The sequence below is a fragment of the Oncorhynchus clarkii genome, chromosome 17 (assembly GCF_045791955.1).
Source record: "Oncorhynchus clarkii lewisi isolate Uvic-CL-2024 chromosome 17, UVic_Ocla_1.0, whole genome shotgun sequence".
Lineage (NCBI taxonomy): Eukaryota > Metazoa > Chordata > Actinopteri > Salmoniformes > Salmonidae > Oncorhynchus > Oncorhynchus clarkii.
The window spans coordinates 62688169-62712991 of record NC_092163.1 but is presented as its reverse complement, the minus strand read 5'-3'; the positions used below and the strand labels follow the sequence as shown (position 1 = coordinate 62712991).

The 24823-nt window shown below is 44.6% G+C and overlaps 1 protein-coding gene and 1 pseudogene across 1 annotated transcript in view; one reads left to right on the top strand and one right to left on the bottom strand.

The window, feature by feature from the left end:
- The first annotated feature begins 8059 nt into the window (after positions 1 to 8059).
- LOC139369474 (dynein, axonemal, heavy chain 1) overlaps positions 8060 to 24823 on the top strand; it is a 63920-nt gene continuing 47156 nt past the window's right edge. Inside the window, exons 1-24 of the mRNA XM_071108731.1 lie at positions 8060 to 8263; positions 8391 to 8463; positions 8622 to 8796; positions 8883 to 9039; positions 9151 to 9283; positions 9470 to 9628; positions 9734 to 9986; positions 10207 to 10364; positions 12347 to 12558; positions 12706 to 13004; positions 18353 to 18503; positions 18625 to 18818; positions 18893 to 19118; positions 19290 to 19409; positions 19522 to 19604; positions 19948 to 20089; positions 20170 to 20325; positions 20459 to 20657; positions 21306 to 21559; positions 21693 to 21905; positions 22126 to 22290; positions 22426 to 22547; positions 22709 to 22814; positions 22910 to 23089. Of these exons, the coding sequence (XP_070964832.1) occupies positions 8060 to 8263; positions 8391 to 8463; positions 8622 to 8796; positions 8883 to 9039; positions 9151 to 9283; positions 9470 to 9628; positions 9734 to 9986; positions 10207 to 10364; positions 12347 to 12558; positions 12706 to 13004; positions 18353 to 18503; positions 18625 to 18818; positions 18893 to 19118; positions 19290 to 19409; positions 19522 to 19604; positions 19948 to 20089; positions 20170 to 20325; positions 20459 to 20657; positions 21306 to 21559; positions 21693 to 21905; positions 22126 to 22290; positions 22426 to 22547; positions 22709 to 22814; positions 22910 to 23089 (4134 nt within the window). The remainder of the gene's footprint in view (positions 8264 to 8390; positions 8464 to 8621; positions 8797 to 8882; positions 9040 to 9150; positions 9284 to 9469; positions 9629 to 9733; positions 9987 to 10206; positions 10365 to 12346; positions 12559 to 12705; positions 13005 to 18352; positions 18504 to 18624; positions 18819 to 18892; positions 19119 to 19289; positions 19410 to 19521; positions 19605 to 19947; positions 20090 to 20169; positions 20326 to 20458; positions 20658 to 21305; positions 21560 to 21692; positions 21906 to 22125; positions 22291 to 22425; positions 22548 to 22708; positions 22815 to 22909; positions 23090 to 24823) is intronic.
- Positions 15249 to 16071, bottom strand: LOC139369991 (uncharacterized; annotated as a pseudogene).

The window sequence follows — 24823 nt, the reverse complement described above, 5'->3', positions numbered from 1 at the left end:
TAAAATAAATGGAATTACAGGAAATTAGCTTACATTATTTTTGTTTTGAGTCTCAGCCTCATAATAATAAAAACGTATTCAGCTTCTATAGCACTTCTCATTACAGAAAGAACCAACCCCCCCCCCCCTGAAAAATATTGAGTGATTGTGTCTGCGTTGGGCTGACTGCACCACCCTCTGGAGTGCCTTGCTGGTTGTGGACGATGCAATTGCCATACCAGGCGGTGACACAGCCCGACAGGATGCTCTCAATGGTGCATCTGTAGAAGTTTGTGAGGGTCTTAGCTGTTGCGCCTTCTTCACCACACTGTCTGTGTGAAGGGACCATTTCCAGTTGTTAGTGATATGCACTGGAACTTTGAACCTCTCCACTGTGACCCGGTCTATGTTAATGCTGTCTCCTGTAGTCCACGGTCAGCTCCTTCATTTTGTTGAGATGTTATTTTCCTTGCACCACTCAACCAGGAGTCTCACCTCCACCCTGTAGGCTGTTTCATCACTGTTGGTAATCAAGCCTGCCACAGTTGTGTCGTTAGCAAACTTGATGATTGAGTTGGAGACGTGCATGGCCATGCAGTCATGGGTGAACAGGGAGTACAGGAGGGGGCTGAGTACGCACCCTGTGGGGCCCCCATATTGAGGATCAGAATGGCAGAGGTATTGTTGCTTACCTTTACCACTTGGGGTCAGCCCGTCAGAAAGTCCTGGTCCAGTTGCACTGGGAGGAGTTCAGACACAGGGCCCCAAGCTTAGTAATGAACTTATAGGGCACTATGGTGTTGAAGGTTGAGCTGTAGTCAATGAACAACATTTTTACTTAAGTATTTCTCTTGTCCAGGTGGGATGGGGCAGTGTGCAGTTCAATGGCGATTGCATCGTCCGTGGATCTGTTGGGGTTATATGCGGATTGTAGTGGGTCTAGGGTGTCTGGTAAGGTGTAGGTGATATGATATAGCCTCTCAAAGCACTTCATGATGACAGAAGTGAGTGCTACGGGACGATAGTAATTTAGTTCAGTTGCCTTTGCTTTCTTGTGTACAGAAACAATGGTGGACATCTTGAAGCAAGTGGGGACAACAGACTGGGATATGGAGAGATTTAATATGTCCGTAAACACTCCAGCCAGCTGGTCTGCACATGCTCTGAAGACGCGGTTTGGGATGCCTTCTGGTCCGGCAGCCTTGCGAGGGTTAACACGCTCACGTTGGCCACGGAGATTGAGAGCACACAGTCCTCATGAGCGTCGTGGAGCCGCATTGGCCACTCAATGTTGTTTTCCTCTAAGTGGGAAAAGAAAGTGTTTAGCTTGTCCGATGAACGAGATGTCAGTGTCCCCAACGTGGTTGTCTTTCCCTTAATAATCTGTGAATGTCTGGAGTCCCTGCCACATACGTCGCTTGTCTGAACCATTGAGTTGCGACTCCACTTTGCCGCTGTACTGTCGTTTTGCCTCTTTGATTGCCTTACGGAGGTCATAGCTGGTCTATTTATACACATCCATGTTCCCAGTCACCTTGCCATGGTTAAATGCGGTGGTCCACACCTTCAGTTTTGTGTGAATGCTGCCATCTATCAATGGTTTTTGTTTTGGATAAATTCTAATCTTCACAGTGGGAACAATATCAACTATGCACTTCCTGATGAACCCAGTCACTGAGTCAGTGTATACATCTATACATTGGATAATTTCCCAGTCTGTGTGATCAAAGCAATCTTGACTGATTGGTCAGACCAATGTCGAACAGTCTTTACCACGGGAGCTTCCTGTTTAAGTTCCTACTTATAGGTGGGAAGGAGCAGAAAGGAGGCTGAATCTGATTTGTCGAAGGGAGGGCCTTGTACTCGTCCCGGAAGGGAGAGTAGCAATGATCCAGGGTCCATTTTGCACGTGTAGCAAAGGAGATGTGTTGATAGAATTTCGTTAGCTTTTTCCTCAGATTTCCTTTAAGTCCTCAGCTACAATAAATGCGGCCCCAGGATATGCGCTTACCAGTTTGCACATGTAGGTAATAATACAAGAAATGTTCTGAGCAACTAATGTAAGAAATTCCAACAACCCAAAATACAACAAAGTTGGCTAGGAGCTAGAAAAAGGGTGACCGTGTCTCATCTTGTTTTCTGATTCGCCATCAGATTCACAGGTAGGAAACAATCAATCAATCAATCAAATGTATTTATAAAGGCCTTCTTACATCAGCTGATGTCACAAAGTGATGTAAAGAAACCCAGCCTAAAACCCCAAACAGCAAGCAATGCAGGTGTAGAAGCACGGTGGCTAGGAAAAACTCCCTAGAAAGGCCAGAACCTAGGAAGAAACCTAGAGAGGAACCAGGCTATGTGGAGTGGCCAGTCCTCTTCTGGCTGTGCCGGGTGGAGATTATAACAGAACATGGCCAAGATGTTAAAATGTTCATAGATGACCAGCAGGGTCAAATAAAAATAATCACAGTGGTTGTAGAGGGTGCAACAGGAGTAAATGTCAGTTGGCTTTTCATAGGTCAGCGTTCCATAGCCGCAGGCAGAACAGTTGAAACTGGAGCAGCAGCACGGTGGACTGGGGACAGCAAGGAGACATCAGGCCAGGTAGTCCTGAAGAATGGTCCTAGGGCTCAGGTCCTCTGAGAAAGAAAGAAAGAAAGAAAGAAAGAAAGAATGAAAGAAAGAAAGAAAGAAAGAAAGAAAGAAAGAAAGAAAGAAAGAGAGAGAGAATTAGAGAGAGCATACTTAAATTGACACAGGACACCAGATAAGACAGGAGAAATACTCCAGATATAACAGACTGACCCTAGCCCCCGACACAAACTATTGCAGCATAAATACTAGAGGCTGAGACAGGAGGAGTCGGGAGACACTGTGGCCCCATCCGACGATACCCCCGGACAGGACCAAACAGGCAGGACATAACCCCACCCACTTTGCCAAAGCACAGCCCCCACACCACTAGAGGGATATCTCCAACCACCAACTTACCATCCTGAGACAAGGCCGAGCATAGCCCACGAAGATCTCCTCCACGGCACAACCCAAGGGGGAGCGCCAACCCAAACAAATAGATGGAACCCAGACTAAGTCTATGCTCACTTAGCTACCCCCCCCCCAAAAAAAACATTATAATAAAAATAAATATTTACGAAATGTAATGTACAGGTGTTCTCTGCCTAGGCGACCTCATGTTGCCATGGCAAAATGGTAAATAGTGGAGAATGAGATTAGCAATTGTCACACCCTGACCATAGTTTGCTTTGTATGTTTCTATGTTTTGGTTGGTCAGGGTGTGATCTGAGTGGGCATTCTATGTTACATGTCTAGTTTGTCTAGTGCTATGTTTGGCCTGATATGGTTCTCAATCAGAGGCAGGTGTTAGTCATTGTCTCTGATTGGGAACCATATTTAGGTAGCCTGTTTGGTGTTGGGTTTTGTGGGTGATTGTTCCTGTCTCTGTGTTTGCACCAGATAGGGCTGTTTTAGGTTTTCTCACGTTTATTGTTTTTGTTAGTTTATTCATGTATAGTGTCTTTATAAATTAAAGAACCATGAATAGAAACCACGCCGCATTTTGGTCCGCCTCTACTTCACCCCAAGAGAACCGTTACAGCAATAAAACAACACATTTTTCATTTTTAGGGAGGTGGATCTAAATCGGACCTTGCGGGGGGGCCCGTGATACTGCGCTAAGCTATGCCTCAATTTGTTTAAATTCTGCTAACCACACATGCATGCTAGTATAATGTGCATCTATGCGCACAAGGGTGTGTCAATAGATTAGTTGGCATGTACAGTGGGGCAAAAAGTATTTAGTCAGCCACCAATTGTGCAAGTTCTCCCACTTAAAAAGATGAGGCCTGTAATTTTCATCATAGGAACACTTCAACTATGACAGACAAAATGAGAAAAAAAAAATCCAGAAAATCACATTGTAAGATTTTTAATGAATTTATTTGCAAATTATGGTGGAAAATAAGTATTTGGTCAATAAAAAAAGTTTGTCTCAATACTTTGTTACATACCCTTTGTTGGCAATGACAGAGGTCAAATGTTTTCTGTTAGTCTTCACAAGGTTTTCACACACTGTTGCTGGTATTTTGGCCCATTCCTCCATGCAGATCTCCTCTAGAGCAGTGATGTTTTGGGGCTGTTGCTGGGCAACACGGACATTCAACTCCCTCCAAAGATTTTCTTTGGGGTTGAGATCTGGAGACTGGCTAGGCTACTCCAGGACCTTAATGCTTCTTATGAAGCCACTCCTTCGTTGCCCGGGCAGTGTGTTTGGGATCATTGTCATGCTGAAAGACCCAGCCACGTTTCATCTTCAATGCCCTTGCTGATGGAAGGAGGTTTTCACTCAAAATCTCACGATACATGGCCCCATTCTTTCCTTTACACGGATCAGTCGTCCTGGTCCCTTTGCAGAAAAACAGCCCCAAAGCATGATGTTTCCACCCCCATGCCTCACAGTAGGTATGGTGTTCTTTGGATGCAACTCAGCATTCTTTGTCCTCCAAACACAAGGAGTTGAGTTTTTACCAAAAAGTTATATTTTGGTTTCATCTGACCATATGACATTCTCCCAATCTTCTTCTGGATCATCCAAATGCTCTCTAGCAAACTTCAGACGGGCCTGGACATGTACTGGCTTAAGCAGGGGGACACGTCTGGCACTGCAGGATTTGAGTCCCTGGCGGCGTAGTGTGTTACCGATGGTAGGCTTTGTTACTTTGGTCCCAGCTCTCTGTAGGTCATTCACTAGGTCCCCCTGTGTGGTTCTGGGATTTTTGCTCACCGTTCTTGTGATCATTTTGACCCCACGGGGTGAGATCTTGCGTGGAGCCCCAGATCGAGGGAGATTATCAGTGGTCTTGTATGTCTTCCATTTCCTAATAATTGCTCCCACAGTTGATTTCTTCAAACTAAGCTGCTTACCTATTGTAGATTCAGTCTTCCCAGCCTGGTGCAGGTACAATTTTGTTTCTGGTGTCCTTTGACAGCTCTTTGGTCTTGGCCATAGTGGAGTTTGGAGTGTGACTGTTTGAGGTTGTGGACAGGTGTCTTTTATACTGATAACAAGTTCAAACAGGTGCCATTAATACAGGTAACGAGTGGAGGACAGAGGAGCCTCTTAAAGAAGAAGTTACAGGTCTGTGAGAGCCAGAAATCTTGCTTGTTTGTAGGTGACCAAATACTTATTTTCCACCATAATTTGCAAATAAATTCATTAAACATCCTACAATGTGATTTTCTCATTTTGTCTGTCATAGTTGAAGTGTACCTATGATGAAAATTACAGACCTCTCTCATCTTTTTAAGTGGTAGAACTTGCACAATTGGTGGCTGACTAAATACTTTTTTACCCCACTAGGTTTTATAAGGAAATGAAGGTGTGTGTGTGTGACGGTGGCCACATAGTTCTTATGGTTCCCCCAACAATATGACACTGCTGAGGGGGGAGTCGGCAGTGTTTGATCATACCAGCCAACATCTGGTCATAAGGAGGAGCTAAAGTTAGCAGCAGCACATGCTGCTCTCATTACTGTAAAATGGGAGTCACATTCATAAAGGCATGACCCCCACTACAGCCCAGTGCTGTAAAAGCAGGAGAGAGGGAGGAAAAGAGAGGGGGAATAAAGCAGGGTGGGTGGAAGCCAAGACGAGATCCTGTGTGAGAGGCAAGAGAAAGGGATGAGAGAAGTGGGTGGGCGTGTTGGGGCTAATGCTGTTGTTTCTTGGTTGATGGTATGCCAGCTGGTTAGTATGAGGATGGCTGCCGTGGTGCTGGACTGAAAGGAGAGAGGAGAGGGACTGGGAGAGGGGCTTCTGGGTAGATCAAAGCTATGACAAGCTTGTTTGATTTTAATCAGCTCTACACACCGAGTGCTGCTAACCACACCTCTCGGCCTAACAAAGCCCAGTACAGTGGTGGATTCTAGCTGCAGCTTTGAGCCACCCACCATCCCTGGCAGGCAGACATGTTTGAGGACCACCACCCCATTAGAGACTGGGGCTAATATGGTTTTCTTTGGATCCCTCTGGGTAATTCTTCTCACTGATCTCCTCAACATGATCAGACATCAGCTAACGATTCATAAGCCACCCAGGCCAGGAAAGGTTGTCAGCATCAAACAGCTAAGGGCTCTGATAATGTCATCAGATGTATGTTATTCCCTCATTGAGATCATCAAAGGGACTGGGCTCCCCCAAAGGGTGAGGTCATCACTTGGAGATACAGACACGTTGTAGAAGGGTCTGTGCAGTCAAAGTTAAAGTATGATGATCATCACTGTAACTGGGATGAATCCAGGGGATGTAGAGAGGGAAGAGAAAGAGAAGAACGATAGGAATAGGGTCCTTAAGTTCTATGAAAGTGATGTTTGAGCCTAAGTTATGAGAAAATTAAAGCAAAAGGATAATATAACCGGCCCCATATGTTCCCTCCCTACACACAATTGTCTTTCTTGGGAAAAGGCTCCTAATCATCTCACTGCTCCCTGTCCTGTCCAGTTCATTAGAGGTGATGTGGATCCCCATGGTCACGGCAAGTCAGAGGCCCTCACATGGCCTCACTTTTTAAACAGAACCCCACTCCCATTCCCACTCCCCATTCTGACTGTCCTAGTCTACAGTGTTGTTTATAAGTGGCATGTGAATGTTCAGACACATGGAACAAGTAATTTGTGCTCTTTTACACAATCCAAGGCTGCTGTGGTGGGTGTAGACCAAGGTGGGTGGTGTCTGTGATCTGCCATGAGAAACAGAGCAGGATATGGAGTGCCTGTGACGTGGTGGTGTGGGGATCGTACAGGTCAGAAGGGTTTCTCCCCCACCAGACACATTCAGGGTGGGACAGGAAGGAATTTATTTATTTATTTTTTATTTTACCTTTATTTAACTAGGCAAGTCAGTTAAGAACAAATTCTTATTTTCAATGACGGCCTAGGAACAGTCAGCTGGGGGATTTGAACTTTTTGGTTACTAGTCCAACGGTCTAACCACTAGGCTACCCTGCCGCCTCAATTGCTCATTTGAGTACATTAACATGTCTATTCCATAGTTCTAGCTAATCATCATTATCATAATTTTCATTACTATCATTATCATTACCTTCATTATCAGCATCATTGATTTGGGCTTTTAGGAGTTAACACGTTAGGAAGAGAGACCTACCTTCGAATTAAAAGTTTTAGAAGCCCAACACCCAGATTGGAATGTATTTTCTACAACTATTGCAGTTTTGGAAAAATATATTCGATTATGATATTGATTTGCTACAGAACAGATAGCACTGCCCACCAAATATTATAATATAATGATAGTCACTTTATTAGCCTTTTCCACTTCATTTGCTAAACTTTATATATACATATATTTATTAACCCTAAACAGCCAATGCTAACATAGTATGGTCTGTCTAGACTCTAGAGCCCTGTAGTAGACCTACTAATTACTTTGTTACTTTGGATTACTTTCCCTTTAAGAGACATTAGAAGAAGTCAAACGACCGCTCTAACCCCCAGCTGTTTGATAGACCTCCCTGACAACCGTTGCCGCGTCCTCAACTAGGCGCGCTTGGAAACCGAGATTTCAGCACAGAGTGAAGGAAGTTGAAGGTGAATTTGAAGTTAACAAGTGGCAAGTTTTGTCTATTAAAACTCATAGCATCTCCGAGGGCTATTTAAGGTTTAATGTTCTTTAATATATACAGCATGTTATAAAGTTTCTAACGATATTATTTACTCCATCATGTAGCCTACGTTCTGTGTTTTCTAACTAACGTTAGCTAGCTAGCCAGCCAGCAAGGTCATCAGCTAACGTCAATTTAGATGCTAGTCCATGAAATGCATTCATTTCAAGTGCTTTTGTCCTAAATTAGCATAATGTCTAAGTTATCTAGCTAGTTATGTAATAGCAAATTAGGCATTTGCGATTGTCCAGGTCTGTATGTCATGATAAAAGAATGAGTTGCGCATTGAAAATAATAAATACTGGTAGCCACAACGAAGCGCGTGCTGGAATGCTTACTAACGCTTATTTCTTGAGGCAGACATCTACAGATGTGTGTCTGAAGATGGAATCAAAGCAGGTGCCCCAAAACCATCCCCATGGGGTTGGTGTATTTGTGTCACACACCCCTAGCAAACCTGCAGAACTCAAGTTACCCCCACTGCAAAGTCACAGGAGCAAACTTCCCCCTGTCAGAAAGTACCCTGTGATTGAGCAGAAAGGGTACTACTCCGAGCTCATCACTACAGCAGCAAAACCCCACCTACAGGTAATAATTAGCCTACACATTCAACTGTAGTCAGAGGGCAGCTAAAAACACTACCCCGTGATATGTTTGCTCTAAGAAATATTTTATGAAGTTATGAGCTTACACTAACTGCCTATTCATGTATCAGTCCTGTACAGATGGGCCAGAAACCCAACAGAGCTTACTGTGTCAAGCGGGCTATGAGTCCAATACTCCTAAAGGTGAAACTTTTACCCAGGGCCTGTTGGATGACACTAAAATACACAAATCACACTAAAATACATCAGCTACTTTACATTTGTGTATGTGTAAATATGTATTGGTATATTCTGTAAATAACAATTGATTTATTTGTGCCCATATGTATTCTGTTCCTCAGTAACCACATTTCGGACTCCATCTGACCTGCACAGTCTGGTTGAGAGGGACAAGCATGGACCCACCACCCAGCACCAGCAGCACACGGACTTCTCTACTGAAGGTTACACAGCCAAAGTCCAGCTGCCCTACCACAGCCTGCCTGGACAGCACCCCCGCAAGATAGAGATAGAGAGGTGTGTGCATCTGTGAGGGTCACAGCTAAATACACACACAGTATGGGGAAGTGAATGCTCTTGACATGTGTTGTGTCTCTTCTCAGGCGCAGACGGGAGTACCTGAAGCTGGATATTGCCCAGCTCCTGACAGAGCAAGGCATAGACTCCAACCTCCTGATGCCTCGACACCATAGCATTGAAGAACATGTGATCACACCAGAGAATCCACTTCCACCTGTCTCAAACTACCTACCTCTGGAGGTGAGCTCCTCAAACATCTTTATAGATAAAACATACATTTTTCATTAATAAAACACTGTCACATTGTGGTCCTTGTTTGACTCACTCGTCTTTCTTGGTTTTCTCCCCCAGGTGTTTGACAATGAGGAGTTTGACTGTCGCACTCCTCAAGACTGGCTTGCCCTGGGCTATGAAAACGGATCAACTGATCACAAACCCATACCTGCCAAAGCTCTGCTGCCCACCACTGACAATATACCACCAGGTTGGTGCTTTGATAATAGCTCTTAATTTGAATTAGCTGTTTACATAGGGATGTCCCAAATAGAAAGGATTGTAACCTACAGGTTCTGTCTGTTGTAGTGAACAGTGTACCATATCATCATTCTTCATAATGAGAACAGAAAATAGGTAGACAGTTTCCTCTCTCTTGTCTTCTCTGGTTCTGCAGAGGACCCCAAAAGCCCCAACCTGGACTACAGCTGGCAGTTTGTTGGGGTTCTTGACTACAGCCAGGAGAAAGGGCTTTATCTGGTCCAGAAGGCTGACAAAAATGGCAGAGTGAGGGATGCCAATGGAAAACCAGTCCTAAATGAAGGACAGAGAACAAGTAATAGTTTATTACCACTTATAGTGTATCAATGCAGTATTTTCTTCACCTGTATACAGCATACACAAAGTCTCATTCTCTGTCCCATCTCCTTGACTTTAGTAGGTGTGTTTCTGCTGTCAGCCACTCAGTACTGGATTTCCAGGATCAGGCTGCTGTTCAGTGCAGAGGACCCTCGTCTGTTTTCCCAGCGGGTGCAGTTTGCCCAGCGCTGCAGAGAGAACACAGAGGCCCTGCTGCTCTACCACCTGTCTGTAGACTGTATGCCAGTGTGGAGTGGCACCTCGTCTCTCAATGCACAAAGTCTTGCCCGTGTCAAAGAGCATGCCCTCTCTACACCTGGCCTTCGACTCAAACTGTGAGAGACATCCCTCATTTTCTAATCTAATACTCATATTTTACAGTTAGCTAAACAGTCTCTACCATGAATGAAAGGCTATCTTTTTTCTAAAGCAGACTGACCATCAGGCTGTGTTTATTAAATAAGAGCGGGATATGAATGTCAGGAGACTGAATTGTGCATAATACTGTACAGTAAATGGAGCATTACCCTGTGTAATGTTGTGTTGTGGTGGCAGGCTGCAGGAGTGTATTGTACGTCTGGAGAAGGAGATCAATCTGGAGTATGACCGCACCATGAACCGGATCAGCTTTGACAGGGTAGTGCTCACCAACCCTGAGGATTTCTCCCACATCACCCTGCCCCAGAGAGAGCCAGAACATGTGCCCCAGAATGGTGAGTTCACTGGAGGAAGGGCATGTTTATTCGAATATCCAAACGGAGTGGACGTTAGTGTTCGATTACTTGTGTGAGTGTTATACTACAGTTTACTATAGAATAGTACAGTACTTACTATATAATTATGTAGTAAACTAGTATATAGTATATTCTACACACTGTTGTATCCCTCGATCGTGTAGTATTTACGATATATCGTTTTGTAATATACTAGAATACTATAATAAATAGTACAGTATACTACAGACTGCAAAAACACGACAGTAAATACTACAGTAATGACCTCAAAAACTCTACAGTCCACAAAAACACTACAGTAATTACTAAAGCATGTACTACAGTATTTAATTTGTATATACCCTGCCCATTCCCATTCTCCTCTCCCATATCCCAATTTGAAGATCTGAACTATCCATTCACACCTGTCCTACTGGTTATGGAAAATGTGCTCTTTGAGTATTTTGTCCAATAGGTTTCCTCAAGGAAGCCCCCACTGCTATGTCAAAGATAATAAAACAAAACCACTATAGTAAATACTACAGTAAGGTCTGCAAAAACACTACAGTAAATACTACAGTCCGCCAAAACACTACAGTAAATACTACAGTATACTACAGTCCGCAAAAACACTACAGTAAATACTACAGTATACTACAGTCCGCAAAAACACTACAGTATACTACAGTCCGCAAAAACACTACAGTAAATACTACAGTATACTACAGTCCGCAAAAACACTACAGTATACTACAGTCCGCAAAAACACTACAGTAAATACTACAGTATACTACAGTCCGCAAAAACACTAAAGTAATTACTATAGTATATACTACAGTTTTTCCCCCAGTATTTATACAATAGTAAATGGTAAATACTACAGTATACTAAAGCCATGTCTGCAATACTGCAGTGAATACTACAGTAAAGTCCGCAAAAACATTACAGAGAATACTATGGTATTTTTTCATGTGGGATTATAACAATGAAAAAGCTTTGTCTAAATTCAATTATATTTGTGACATTGATACATACAGGGATATACCATGCCATTTGGATTTCCTTTATTTAATTAAACAACAAACTTTTGAATGTAGTTTTTATGACGGTGCCATGAGCTAGCGCATTTAGCACTCCAGTCAGCCCTGACAACGATATGCTATTTTCTCCTCTTCAAATAGCAATTACATGCGCACACAGGAGGTTCCACAAGACCTGATGTACATTTAACATTTGAGTCATTTAGCAGATTTTTCACCTAGTTGGCTCTTAACTGCTAGGCGACCTGCAGCTCTGATGTAACGCCGTTAAGAACGTTCCGTAAGCTCACAAATGTTACGGATGGAGTCATCCAATCGGTACCTTTTGGGTGGCTCAACCCACTGGCTCAACCCACTGTTTCCAATAACTACCGGAGAACTGCAGGCAGGGGGGGATCTGAAAAGAAATCATGATATTATTGGAATAGTGAAACATTTAAAATGACCATCCCCGGCCTCCCGAGTGGCACAGCGGTCTAAGGCACTGCATCGCACTGCTTGAGGCGTCACTACAGACCCCGATTCGATCCCAGGCTGTGTCACAACCGGCTGTGAACAGGAGTCCCATTGGGCGGCGCACAATTGGCCCAGCATCGTCATGGTTAGGGGAGGGTTTGGCCAGGCAGGGCTTTACTTGGCTCATCGCGCTCTAGCAACTACTTGTGATGGGCCGGGCGCCTGTAGACTGACCTCGGTCGTCAGTTGAACGGTGTTTCCTCCAACACATTGGTGCAGCTGGCTTCCACGTTAAGTGTTAAGAAGCGAAATTGGGGAGGAAAAGGGGGTAAAAAAAAGCCCATCCCTCTACTAGTAAGACATAAGATTGGGTTCAGGGGGCCAGGGTCTCTTTGTGAACCCTGACAGAAATGGGTTTACGAGATGAGCAGTCGATGACACCTGTAATGACACCTCTTAAACATTGTACACCTGACATGTCCACAGGCTTTGTGTCTGTCCCTACATACCCCTTTGAGAAGAACCGTGCTGCGTTTGCCTTCAACTCCCTACTCACCAAGCCGGAGGTGATCTCTGCCTTGTCCAATGTGCGGGGCGAGTGCAACAGGGTGGCTGCTATGAGTCTGTTCCATATCACCTTCACCAAGTCGTTGCGTCTAGAGGAGTTTGAGCTCACCCAGTCTCAGACACATGCACAGGTATTGTAACACACAGCCCTAGAAACATTATTATACTCTGCTGGCATCAGTCCTGCTCTCTGAAGAATATCTTTGAAGAATTCTAATTGTTGTGACAGTTACTAGCAGCAAAAGCTAACCCATCCCTGGTCCCTCGTGGCCCCTTAGGTGCAGCTGTTCCTGCGGGACTCATGGGTGACCACCCTGTGCAAGGGCATCCACACCAGCCTGAGAGATGTGGGCCCTGGCTGGTTTAGTCTGACGGAGTCCCGCTGGGAGGTATACAGGATGTCCAAGCTGTGCAGCCTCATGGCCCTGGTGCGCTACAGCCTGCAGGACTCACTGCGCTTCCTGGTGCAGGACTCCCTGGTCAGCCTGGCTCAGCTGCTGCTGGATGCCTGCCACAGTGTTCTCCACTGCCCACAGGACCTGATCTGGGGCTCCAACCTCATTAACAGCCCCTACAAGTGAGATCACATCACCACTCTGTCTCTATTGCTCTCTCTCTCTTTCCAACTACTCTCTATTCTCTTTCTTTGTCTCCCTCATAGGGTTGCGAAGTGAGGGGATATTACTGGTAACTTTAGAAGTTTACAAGTAAACTACCAGATTCGGGTAACTTTAAAAAAAAATTATAAACTCAGCAAAAAAAAGAAATGTCCTTTCACTGTCAACTGCGTTTATTTTCAGAAAACTTAACATGTGTAAATATTTGTATGAACATAACATGATTCATCAACTGAGACATAAACTGAACAAGTTCCACAGACATGTGACTAACAGAAATTGAATAATGTGTCCCTAAACAAAGGGGGGGGGGGGTCAAAAGTAACAGTCAGTATCTGGTGTGGCCACCAGCTGCATTAAGTACTGCAGTGCATCTCCTCCTCATGGACTGCACCAAATTTGCCAGTTCTTGCTGTGAGATGTCACCCCACTCTTCCACCAAGGCATCTCATCTAAAATGATCCACCTCAATTGTTGCAACCCCTATTACTAGCCTGTTCAACCTCTCTTTCGTATCGTCTGAGATCCCTAAAGATTGGCAAGCTGCGTGGTCATCCCCCTCTTCAAAGGGGGAGACACTCTAGACCCAAACTGTTACAGACCTATATCTATCCTACCCTGCCTTTCTAAAGTCTTCGAGAGCCAAGTTAACAAACAGATCACCGACCATTTTGAATCCCACCGTACCTACTCCCCTATGCAATCTGGTTTCAGAGCTGGTCATGGTTGTACCTCAGCCACACTCAAGGTCCTAAACGATATCATAACCGCCATCGATAAGAGACAATACTGTGCAGCCGTCTTCATCGACCTTGCCAAGGCTTTCGACTCTGTCAATCACCGCAATCTTATTGGCAGACTCAACAGCCTTGGTTTCTCAAATGACTGCCTCGCCTGGTTCACCAACTACTTCTCAGATAGAGTTCAGTGTGTCAAATCAGATGGCCTGTTGTGCGGACCTCTGACAGTCTCTATGGGGGTGCCACAGGGCCGACTCCTTTCTCTGTGTACATCAATGATATCGCTCTTGCTGCTGGTGATTCTCTGATCCACATCTATGCAGACGACACCATTCTGTATACTTTTGTCCCTTCTTTGGACACTGTGTTAACAAACCTCCAGGCGAGCTTCAATGCCATACAACACTCCTTCCGTGGCCTCCAACTGCTCTTACATGCAAGTAAAACTAAATGCATGCTCTTCAACCGATCGCTGCCCACACCCGCCCGCACTTCTAGCATCACTACTCTGGACGGTTCTGACTTATGTGTGAATATGTGGACAACTACAAATACCTAGGTGTCTGGTTAGACTGTAAACTCTCCTTCCAGACTCACATTAAGCATCTCCAATCCAAAAATTCAATCTAGAATCGGCTTCCTATTTCGCAACAAAGGCTCCTTCACTCATGCTACCAAACACCCTCGTAGCACGCGCTCCACCAGGTATATTTCACTGGTCATCCCCAAAGCCAACTCCTTTTTTGGCCGCCTTTCCTTCCAGTTCTCTGCTGCCAATGACTGGAACGAATTGAAAAAAGTCACTGAATCTGGAGTCTTATATCTCCCTCACTAGCTTTAAGCATCAGCTGTCAGAGCAGCTTACCGATCATTGCACCTGTACATAGCCCATCTGTAAATAGCCCACCCAATTACCTCATCCCCCCCATATTGTTATTTATTTTCTGCTCCTTTCCACCGCAGTATCTCTACTTGCACATTCATCTTTTGCACATCTATCACTCCAGTGTTTAATTGCTAAAATGTAATTATTTCGCACTGTGGCCTATTTATTGCCTTACCGCCCTAATCTTACTACATTTACACACACTGTATATAGACTTTTATATTGTGTTATTGACTGTATGTTTGTTTATTCCATGTGTAACTCTGTGTTGTTTGTGTCGCACTGTTTTGCCTCATCTTGACTAGGTCGCAGTTGTAAATGAGAACTTGTTATCAACTTGCCTACCTGGTTAAATAAAGGTGAAATAAAAATAAATAAATGTTTAAAAAAAAGTTCCCGGACATTTCTGGGGGGAATGGCCCTAGCCCTCACCCTCCGATTCAACAGGTTCCAGACGCGCTCAATGGGATTGAGATCTGGGCTCTTCGCTGGCCATGGCAGAACACTGACATTCCTGTCTTGCAGGAAATCAAGCACAGAACGAGCAGTATGGCTGGTAGCATTGTCATGCTGGAGGGTCATATCAGGATGAGCCCGCAGGAAGGGTACCACATGAGGTAGAAGGATGTCTTCCCTGTAACGCACAGCGTTGAGATTGCCTGCAATGACAACAAGGTCATTCTGATGATGCTGTGACACACCGCCCCAGACCATGACCCTCCACCTCCAAATCGATCCCACTCCAGAGTACAGGCCTCGGTGCAACACTCATTCCTTCGACGATAAATATGAATCTGACCATCACCTCTGGTGAAACAAAACCGCGACTCGTCAATTAAGAGCACTTTTTGACAGTCCTGTCTGGTCCTGCGACGGTGGGTTTGTGCCCATAGGCGACATTGTTGCCGTTGATGTCTGGTGAGGACCTGCCTTACAACAGGCCTACAAGCCCTTAGTCCAGCCTCTCTCAGCCTATTGCGGACAGTCTGAGCACTGATGGAGGGATTCCTGGTTCCTGATGTTCCAGTTGTTGTTGCCATCCTGTACCTGTCCCGCAGGTGTGATGTTCAGATGTACCGGTCCTGTGCAGGTGTTACACATGGTCTGCCACTACAAGGACGATCAGCTGTCCGTCCTGTCTCCCTGTAGCGCTGTCCTAGACGTCTCACAGTACGGACCATGCAATTTATTGTTCTGGCCACATCTGCATTCCTCATGCCTCCTCGCAGCATGCCTAAGTCACGTTCACGCAGATGAGCAGGGACCCTGGGTATCTTTCTTTTTGTGTTTTTCACTGTCAGTAGAAAGGCCTCTTTAGTGTCCTAAGTTTTCATAACTGTGACCTTAATTGCTTACCGTCTGTAAGCTGTTAGTGTCTTAACGACCGTCCCACAGGTGCATGTTCATGAATTGTTTACGGTTCAGTGAACAAACATGGGAAACAGTATTTAAACCCTTTGCAATGAAGATCTGTGAAGTTATTTGGATTTTTACGAATTATCTTTGAAAGACAGGATCCTGAAAAGGGGACGTTTCTTTTTTTTTGCTGAGTTTAGTTTTTATCACATGATATCTTGTGGCTTTTTTGGCTACTTCAGATTTTTTTTAAATAAAGGAGAGCCGCACACTCTAGGAGCTTAGATGCAAAAATATTTTATGTCCAATGTTTTGACAGACAAGCTGTCTTCATCAGGGTATAATGACAAACATTGTTGGGTGACTCGTTTATACAGTGGGGCAAAAAAGTATTTAGTCAGCCAGCAATTGTGCAAGTTCTCCCACTTAAAAATATGAGAGAGGCCTGTAATTTATCATAGGTACACTTCAACTATGACAGACAAAATGAGAAAAAAAATCCAGAAAATCACATTGTAGGATTTTTAATGAATTTATTTGCAAATTATGGTTAATACTTTGTTATATACCCTTTGTTGGCAATGACAGAGGTCAAATGTTTTCACAATGTCAAAAGTCTTCACAAGGTTTTCACACACTGTTGCTGGTATTTTGGCCCATTCCTCCATGCAGATCTCCTCTAGAGCAGTGATGTTTTGGGGCTGTTCCTGGGCAACACAGACTTTCAACTCCCTCCAAAGATTGTCTATGGGGTTGAGATCTGGAGACTGGCTAGGCCACTCCAGGACCTTGAAATGTTTCTTACGAAGCCACTCCTTCGTTGCCCGGGCAGTGTGTTTGGGATCATTGTCATGCTGAAAGACCCAGCCACGTTTCATCTTCAATGCCCTTGCTGATGGAAGGAGGTTTTCACTCAAAATCTCACGATACATGGCCCCATTCATTCTTTCCTTTACAGGGATCAGTCGTCCTGGTGATGTTTCCACCCCCATGCTTCACAGTAGGTATGGTGTTCTGTGGATGCAACTCAGCATGTCCTCCAAACACGACGAGTTGAGTTTTTACCAAAAAGTTATATTTTGGTTTCATCTGACCATATGACATTCTCCCAATCTTCTTCTGGATCATCCAAATGCTCTCTAGCAAACTTCAGACGGGCCTGGACATGTACTGGCTTAAGCAGGGGGACACGTCTGGCACTGCAGGATTTGAGTCCCTGGCGGCGTAGTGGGTTACCGATGGTAGGCTTTGTTACTTTGGTCCCAGCTCTCTGTAGGTCATTCACTAGGTCCCCCTGTGTGGTTCTGGGATTTTTGCTCACCGTTCTTGTGATCATTTTGACCCCACGGGGTGAGATCTTGCGTGGAGCCCCAGATCGAGGGAGATTATCAGTGGTCTTGTATGTCTTCCATTTCCTAATAATTGCTCCCACAGTTGATTTCTTCAAACCAAGCTGCTTACCTATTGCAGATTCAGTCTTCCCAGCCTGGTGCAGGTACAATTTTGTTTCTGGTGTCCTTTGACAGCTCTTTGGTCTTGGCTATAGTGGAGTTTGGAGTGTGACTGTTTGAGGTTGTGGACAAGTGTCTTTTATACTGATAACAAGTTCAAACAGGTGCCATTAATACAGGTAACGAGTGGAGGACAGAGGAGCCTCTTAAAGAAGAAGTTACAGGTCTGTGAGAGCCAGAAATCTTGCTTGTTTGTAGGTGACCAAATACTTATTTTTCACCATAATTTGCAAATAAATTCATTAAACATCCTACAATGGGATTTTCTGGATTTTTTTTCTCATTTTGTCTGTCATAGTTGAAGTGTACCTATGATGAAAATTACAGGCCTCTCTCTCATCTTTTTAAGTGGGAGAACTTGCACAATTGGTGGCTGACTAAATACTTTTTTGCCCCACTGTAATATTCGAATTGAAAACATTGTCATTGTTGAATTTGATTTCCATAGTAGCAAGCTAGGACTGATGGTTTGGTTAGCTAAACTAGAAAGTCTGTTTGTTTGGTTCACATGGCAGCTATTGTGGCTATGGGCATCCACAACAAACGCGCTCCAGATACGCAGGTTGAAATATCAAAACGAACTCTGATATTTATTATTATATTAATTTGGGGACAGGTCGAAACACATGAAACATTCATGGACATTTAGCCAAGTTCTATTTTACCGCCTGGCTACGCAGACGCTCGTTGACGAGAGCGAGCAGTTTAGATTAAATGATTGAACAACATGTGTACATTTATTTTGCAACGCTTGCGCACACAATGCGAGCGGTGTGATCAGCATTTTAGTTATGCACTCCTATGTATCTCCACAGGCCGAAGAAGAATCCGCTGTTCTTGGTAGATCTGGTTCTGGATGTGACTGGGGTCCACTACAGCACTCCTCTGGAGAATTTTGAGACTTCCATCATTACCCTGTTTGATAAGGGGATCCTTTCCACCCACAATGTGCCTCAGCTGGATAAGGCAAGACAAGACACCATGCATTCCATCATTTTGACAATTTATTTAAATTACAGTAATGAAGTTAGAATTTATTTGTTTCACACTTCTGCTGTATATGATGGTGGCTTTCTGTGTCTCTCAGTTTGTGATGCAGAAGATGTTCATCAGTGGCACTCCTCTGTTGGAGTCAGTGGGTCTGTGGGAGCCTGCGGTGGCAGAGCTGAGGGAGAGGGTCCGTGCCGCCCTGCGTCAGGCTGCCATCCCACTCCGGGCCTACGCCCGCGAGTATGAGAGATACCTAGAGCTGCACAACTCAGACATAGAGACCTTCCTTAAGTAAGACCTGTCTCAGTAGAACTTGTAGTTGTAGCACTTGTGTCTGTAACTAAGTCTGTGTGTATGTGTCCCAGGGCCCACAGCCAGGAGGAGCAGACTCCCCAGGAGGTGAAGAGGGAGGTGGTACAGCACCTAAAGGAGAAGGAGTGTCTAGACCACTCCTTCCCATCCTCCATCGTCATCGGCCCCTTTACCGTCAGTGTGGAGAGTGTCCGCCAGAGCCTGTCCAAGAAACGCAGAGCCCTGGCTAACGCCGTGCTCGACCGGCTTGCCCTCAAGCTCCGCAAGCAAGTGGAGGACGTAAGTCTCAAGACTTTTCAATAGATTTGTGTAGCAAAGTACAGGAATATCATACTTGAGGATGTACATGTTGTGTCAATGTTGTTTAGTAGGCATTGCATGTGACGTTAAGTGCAGATATGTTTGTTAGTATTCATACCAGTCTGTACTGTGTGTTTTGTTTGTTTCCAGGCATGTGAAGAGTGTAAGGCTGTCAGCAGGAAGCTGCATGAGAAGCCGAACAGCATTGAGGAGCTGACCGACCAACGTGAATGGATGAAGCAGATCTCAGATCAGCTCAAGGCCCATGAGGTACAGAGAATAAATGATACAAACTTGCAGAGAATAGAATACATCATTTTTGGTACTGTAAAGATCATCCTCTTGATTAGAGAGTTCTCATTTTGTGTGCCACTTTCCTCAGGAGCTCCTATCCAAAGCCATGTCAGACTACGAGTTGATCGATGAGTTCTTCTACACCCTGTCAAATGAGGACTTCAATGGAAAGTAAGGCTGACTGTTACAACACTTTGAAAGATTGACGTACTGATTTTGTATTGGAGTTTTTTTTTAATTGTACCTTTATTTAACTAGGCAAGTCAGTTAAGAACAAATTCTTATTTTCAATGACGTCCTAGGAACAGTGGGTTAACTGCCTGTTCAGGGGCAGAACGACAGATTTGCACCTTGTCAGCTCGGGGGTTCGGTTACTAGTCCAACGCTCTAACCACTAGGCTACCCTGACTCCCCGGGAGAACGAGAGGTCAAACTAGGAGTGTAGGAAGTAAATAATAGGTTTGCGTGAATGCTGAAAGTGAGAGTGCGGGTGTCTGTCCCTTTTGCTGTGCAGGTGGACAGCCATTGGGTGGCCACATAAGATTGTGACCCAGATGGAGATGGTGTCGTCCCAGCATGTTGAGGATGAAGAACGCTTCAACAAGATCCAGCAGGCTGACCAGAACAACTTCCAGGAGCGCCTGGACTCTCTACAGGTGAGCCATGCTTTCAAATCCCCAGCCTTTGAAAAAAAATTACCCTTTTCTGTTGCCTGCCTCTGCATATGTTGGTGCAGATGGTGGTGGCTGGCTTTTCTGGGTACACGGACATCAGCCGAGCCCACGAGGTGGCCAACGAGGTACGACGTGTGGGCAAGCAGCTAAAGGAGTCCCAGACCATGGCCCAGACATACAACAACCGGGACCGTCTGTTTGGCATCCCTATCACCAACGTGAGTGTGGCGTTATTGACTCGATCTGCCTCCCCAATGGCTTCTACTTGAGTTGATGTAGACTATGCTGTTGTTGAGCAATCAACCAACATGTAAAAACAAAGACTGACTGGCTGCTGTGTCTGTGTTGCAGTACGACCGTCTGCAGAAGCTGATCAGGGACTTCCAGCCATTCAGAGACCTGTGGACCACCACGTCAGACTGGCTGCGGTGGCACGAGAGCTGGCACAATGATCCCCTTTCCATCATTGACCCCGAGCAGCTGGAGCGCAACGTCACAGACGCCTTCAAGACTATGCACAAGTGTGTCAAAATGTTCAAGGACATCCCCGGTGAGCAGTGGTAGATAAAGTACTCGTTCGTCATACTTGAGTAAAAGTAAAGATACCTTAATCGTAAATGAATCAAGTAAAAATACTACTTGAGTAAAAGTCTAAAAGTATTTGGTTTTAAATATACTTAAGTATCAATAGTATAAGTATAAATCATTTCAAGTTCCTTATATTAAGCAAACCAGACGGCACCATTTTTTATTGACGGATAGCCAAGGGCACACTCCAACACAAATAATTTAGGCAGTAGGGATGATCTCTTGACAAGTGTGTGAATTGGACCATTTTCCTGTCAAAATGTAACAAGCACTTTTGGGTGTCAGGGAAAATGTATGGAGTAAAAAAAAAAAGTACATTATTTTCATTAGGAATGTAGTAAAGTAAAAGTTGCCATAAATAGTAAAGTAAAGTACAGATACCCCCAACAATGACTTAAGTAAAAATACTTTAAAGTACTACTTAAGTACTTTACACCACTGTCGGTGAGTGACGCTTTATCAAGTAATCAAATCTGATTTGTATACAAAGTGCTTAACATGGCCTAAACCTCCCAAAAGCAAGAATCAATGAGTGGCAAGGGGGAAAAGATCTGTCTCTCTACCTCTTTCCTTCTCTCTCTCCCTCCCTACTTACCTACACACACACCAGCATGTCAGGAGGTGGCTGCTGACATCCGGGGGAAGATAGATGACTTCCGTCCCTACATCCCTCTGATCCAGGGCCTGAGGAATCCTGGGATGAGGGGCAGACACTGGCAGCTGCTGTCAGACCGCATCCACATGAATGTCAAGCCCAAGGCCAACCTCACTTTCTCCCGTTGCCTGGAGCTAGGCCTGCAGGACCATGTGGATGAGATAGCACGGGTGGCCGAGGTGGCAGGGAAGGAGTACGCCATCGAACAGGTACTGGATAACTGCGTGCAGTAATAAAGTGGCTAATATCCGTTACAGCCAATAGCGCTGACGGACACAGTTATCTAATATCCTAATTTTGGGCTGAACTGAATGTGTCCCTGTCCTCCCTCTCCCCATTCAGGCTCTGGATAAGATGGAGCATGAGTGGTCGACGGTGGCCTTCGAGGTGTTGCCCTACAAGGAGACGGGCACTTACATCCTGAAGAGCCCAGATGAGGCATCACAGCTGCTGGATGACCACATCGTCATGACCCAGAGCATGTCTTTCTCCCCCTACAAGAAACCCTTTGAGGAACGCATCAGCACGTGGGAGAGCAAGCTCAGGATGACTCAGGTACAGCAGAAAGATACATAAGTCTGTCTGGGTGTCATTGGAAGGAAAAAGAGGCTAAAGTAACATTGAAAGTGTCCAACTAGGTGAATGGAGAGCCTTAAAAGGCTGATTGGCCCATTCTCACCATTTTAAAATCCCTGTAGTAGATGTTGTTCATTATTCATGAGATGTTTCAAAGCCTCATTAATGTTGTGTGACTGCCCTCTGCTGGTGCTTGCAGGATGTGCTGGAAGAGTGGCTGACCTGCCAGCGCTCTTGGCTTTACCTGGAGCCTATCTTCAGCTCTGACGACATCAACCGCCAGTTGCCTGTAGAGGGAAAGAGGTACCAGACCATGGAGCGCACCTGGAGGAAAGTGATGAAGAGCGCCTATGACAACAAACAGGTGAGATACTGTAATCACAACACAATACAACAACAACCCACATCATGCTTAGATTGACTTCAATAAGGTTTAGTGTTGATACTGAGTGTAAACTAAATGTGTAGTGTGTGTGTGCATACGTGCATGTGTGTCTAGGTGATTGACCTGTGCCCGGACCCCCGTCTGTTGGACAGTCTGAGGGATTGTAATAAGCTGTTGGAGCTGGTGCAGAAGGGTCTGAGCGACTACCTAGAGACCAAGCGTGGCTCCTTCCCCAGGTATGCTGTCACTATTGACTGTGTTTCAGCTCTAACCAATGTGACTGTTTATTTAGATTCAGTATTACAGATGAATTTGATAGTTGTTGATTAATACCATTAGAAACAGCTTTGAATTGATCTTTCTCAGAAATGGCAACAGAGAACTTTTGCCTTTGCAGGTTCTATTTCCTGTCTGACGACGAGCTCCTGGAGATTCTCTCCCAGACCAAGGATCCCACAGCAGTACAGCCTCATCTGCGCAAATGCTTTGAGAACATTGCACGGGTTAGTCTGTCTTTCTCTATCCCCCTGAGCCCCTTTTCATATATTCCTTTTCTCAAGTTAACTTTCTATCTCTTCTCCTTCTCTGTGTCCCACAGCTTAAGTTCCAGTCAGACCTGCAGATCACTCATATGTACTCTGGGGAGGGGGAGGAGGTCAAGCTCTGCCTGCCAGTGTGGCCCTCTGGGAATGTGGAGGACTGGCTGAGAGAGGTGGAGAAGTCTATGAAGGCCTGTCTGAGGGACAACATTGAACGCTCGCTGAAGGTCTATCCACAGGTCAGCCCCTTACCAAATCTACAGTAGCAGTGCATGGGTCAAATTTTTGGGGAAGCCAAGCCAGGGGGAAAAAAGCCATATTACAACCTATGTGTTGTGATAATTGGGTTGTTTGCTCTATAACCTGTTAGTTCATATGCCACCGTGATATATAGGTCTAAGGCCCAGACAATAAGACAACAGTCACACAGTGGCAGAATAAATTCAACCACATGGTCGTTTCATCACAAAACCGGAGAGCAACATCTGTCTGGTGAAGTCCACAAAGGATATTTGAATGTAACAGTTACATGACCTACAGCATGGGCAAGCAAGTTAATGTTTTGTACATTTTCGAACTTGTAAACAACTACTGATTTAGAACCACAGAGTTACCGCAAGTCACAAAGAAAACAGGAGATGCCTCCTCTATTCAAGCACCATTTCAACATTTCAATATCATCAAATCACCTACGCTTGTTCTAATACAGTGACAACTTAAAGATATCAAAAACAATTTAGACCAATCAACGTAATCTAAATGTGTGTGGCTGTCCATGTTACTGATTTGTGCGTGTGTATGTGTGTGCAAGTAGAAAAACATGTAGACTCGCCGTACTTGTAGAGAAATGCCAATGCCATTCTCCTGTCTTTCATGTTGCCCAAATGGTCTATGACTGTCATACAGTAAACGCTTTACATTTGTTGTCCTAGGCTACCTGGCTAAAATGCTTGCTCGCTAACCTAACTTCCTTTAATGGGCAACAATGAGCCAGCTAGTTAATATTACATCTAGCTACATATTGAACTCCCATCCTCTCAGGACAGGGGCACAAGGTATGAATTTATAGTTGGATCAGATTCACCGTTGTAATCATTGGCCAGTATGGAGAATTAAGTAAAATCCTTATCTCCATCCATGGCTAATTTAGGAAAGGGACGATTTTAACTAGCTAGCTAGCCAGCCATTGGAAGACAACGACACAATGAGATGCAACAATTCAAGTTCTGTCAATTACGTTATGCTTTTGATGTGATTGGTGTGAAGATAATTCCGAACTGACTTCCCTTGACACTTTTTTTTTTTTTGGTTCGCCAGGACCAACCACAGTTGAGCTCACTGAGTTTAGCTCAACGCTGATGGGCTATTATTTTAAAATGTTTTTATAAAGGGAGACCAAATGCTTGTTGGCTTCCCTTGCTATCGAATTCAATGCTGTAGGTGGCAATGATATCATACATGTTTAGGCCAGACAGCATCAGATACTTAAGTGATACTGGCCAAAAAGGCGATGTTTGGAGGATATATCGGCATGGGTGTTAGGCTTTCTAGGGTTGCTACCCAGGCTGTATGGTCGTTTGTTGTATTAGTTCTGTTGCCTTAGACGTGAACCAGTCTTTTTGTTCTGCATCTATGGACGCGACCCAGTCATACCTTCAAATGTTCCATTGCCATACTGGCTAGCAGCGTTCTTATCCCTTGCTTGCTATCTAGCCAACTATGGCTAACTTAAAGTGCAGACAGAATAAAAGCAAAGTATTTGCATTTGTTTAAGCTGTTTTCTAGTGACATTTATTTGGATAATATTACAGCCAGAACATTGAGCTAATGAGGCGCGATTTCCCCTGGCATAGAAAATGTGCTTACTCGTCAGGACACTGTTCAGAGAAGCTATCTAACACAATCACTTCAAACTGAAGCTGGAAAGACTGCAAACTAGCTGTACTTCGTTTTGTTTTATCGTTTTTCAATTG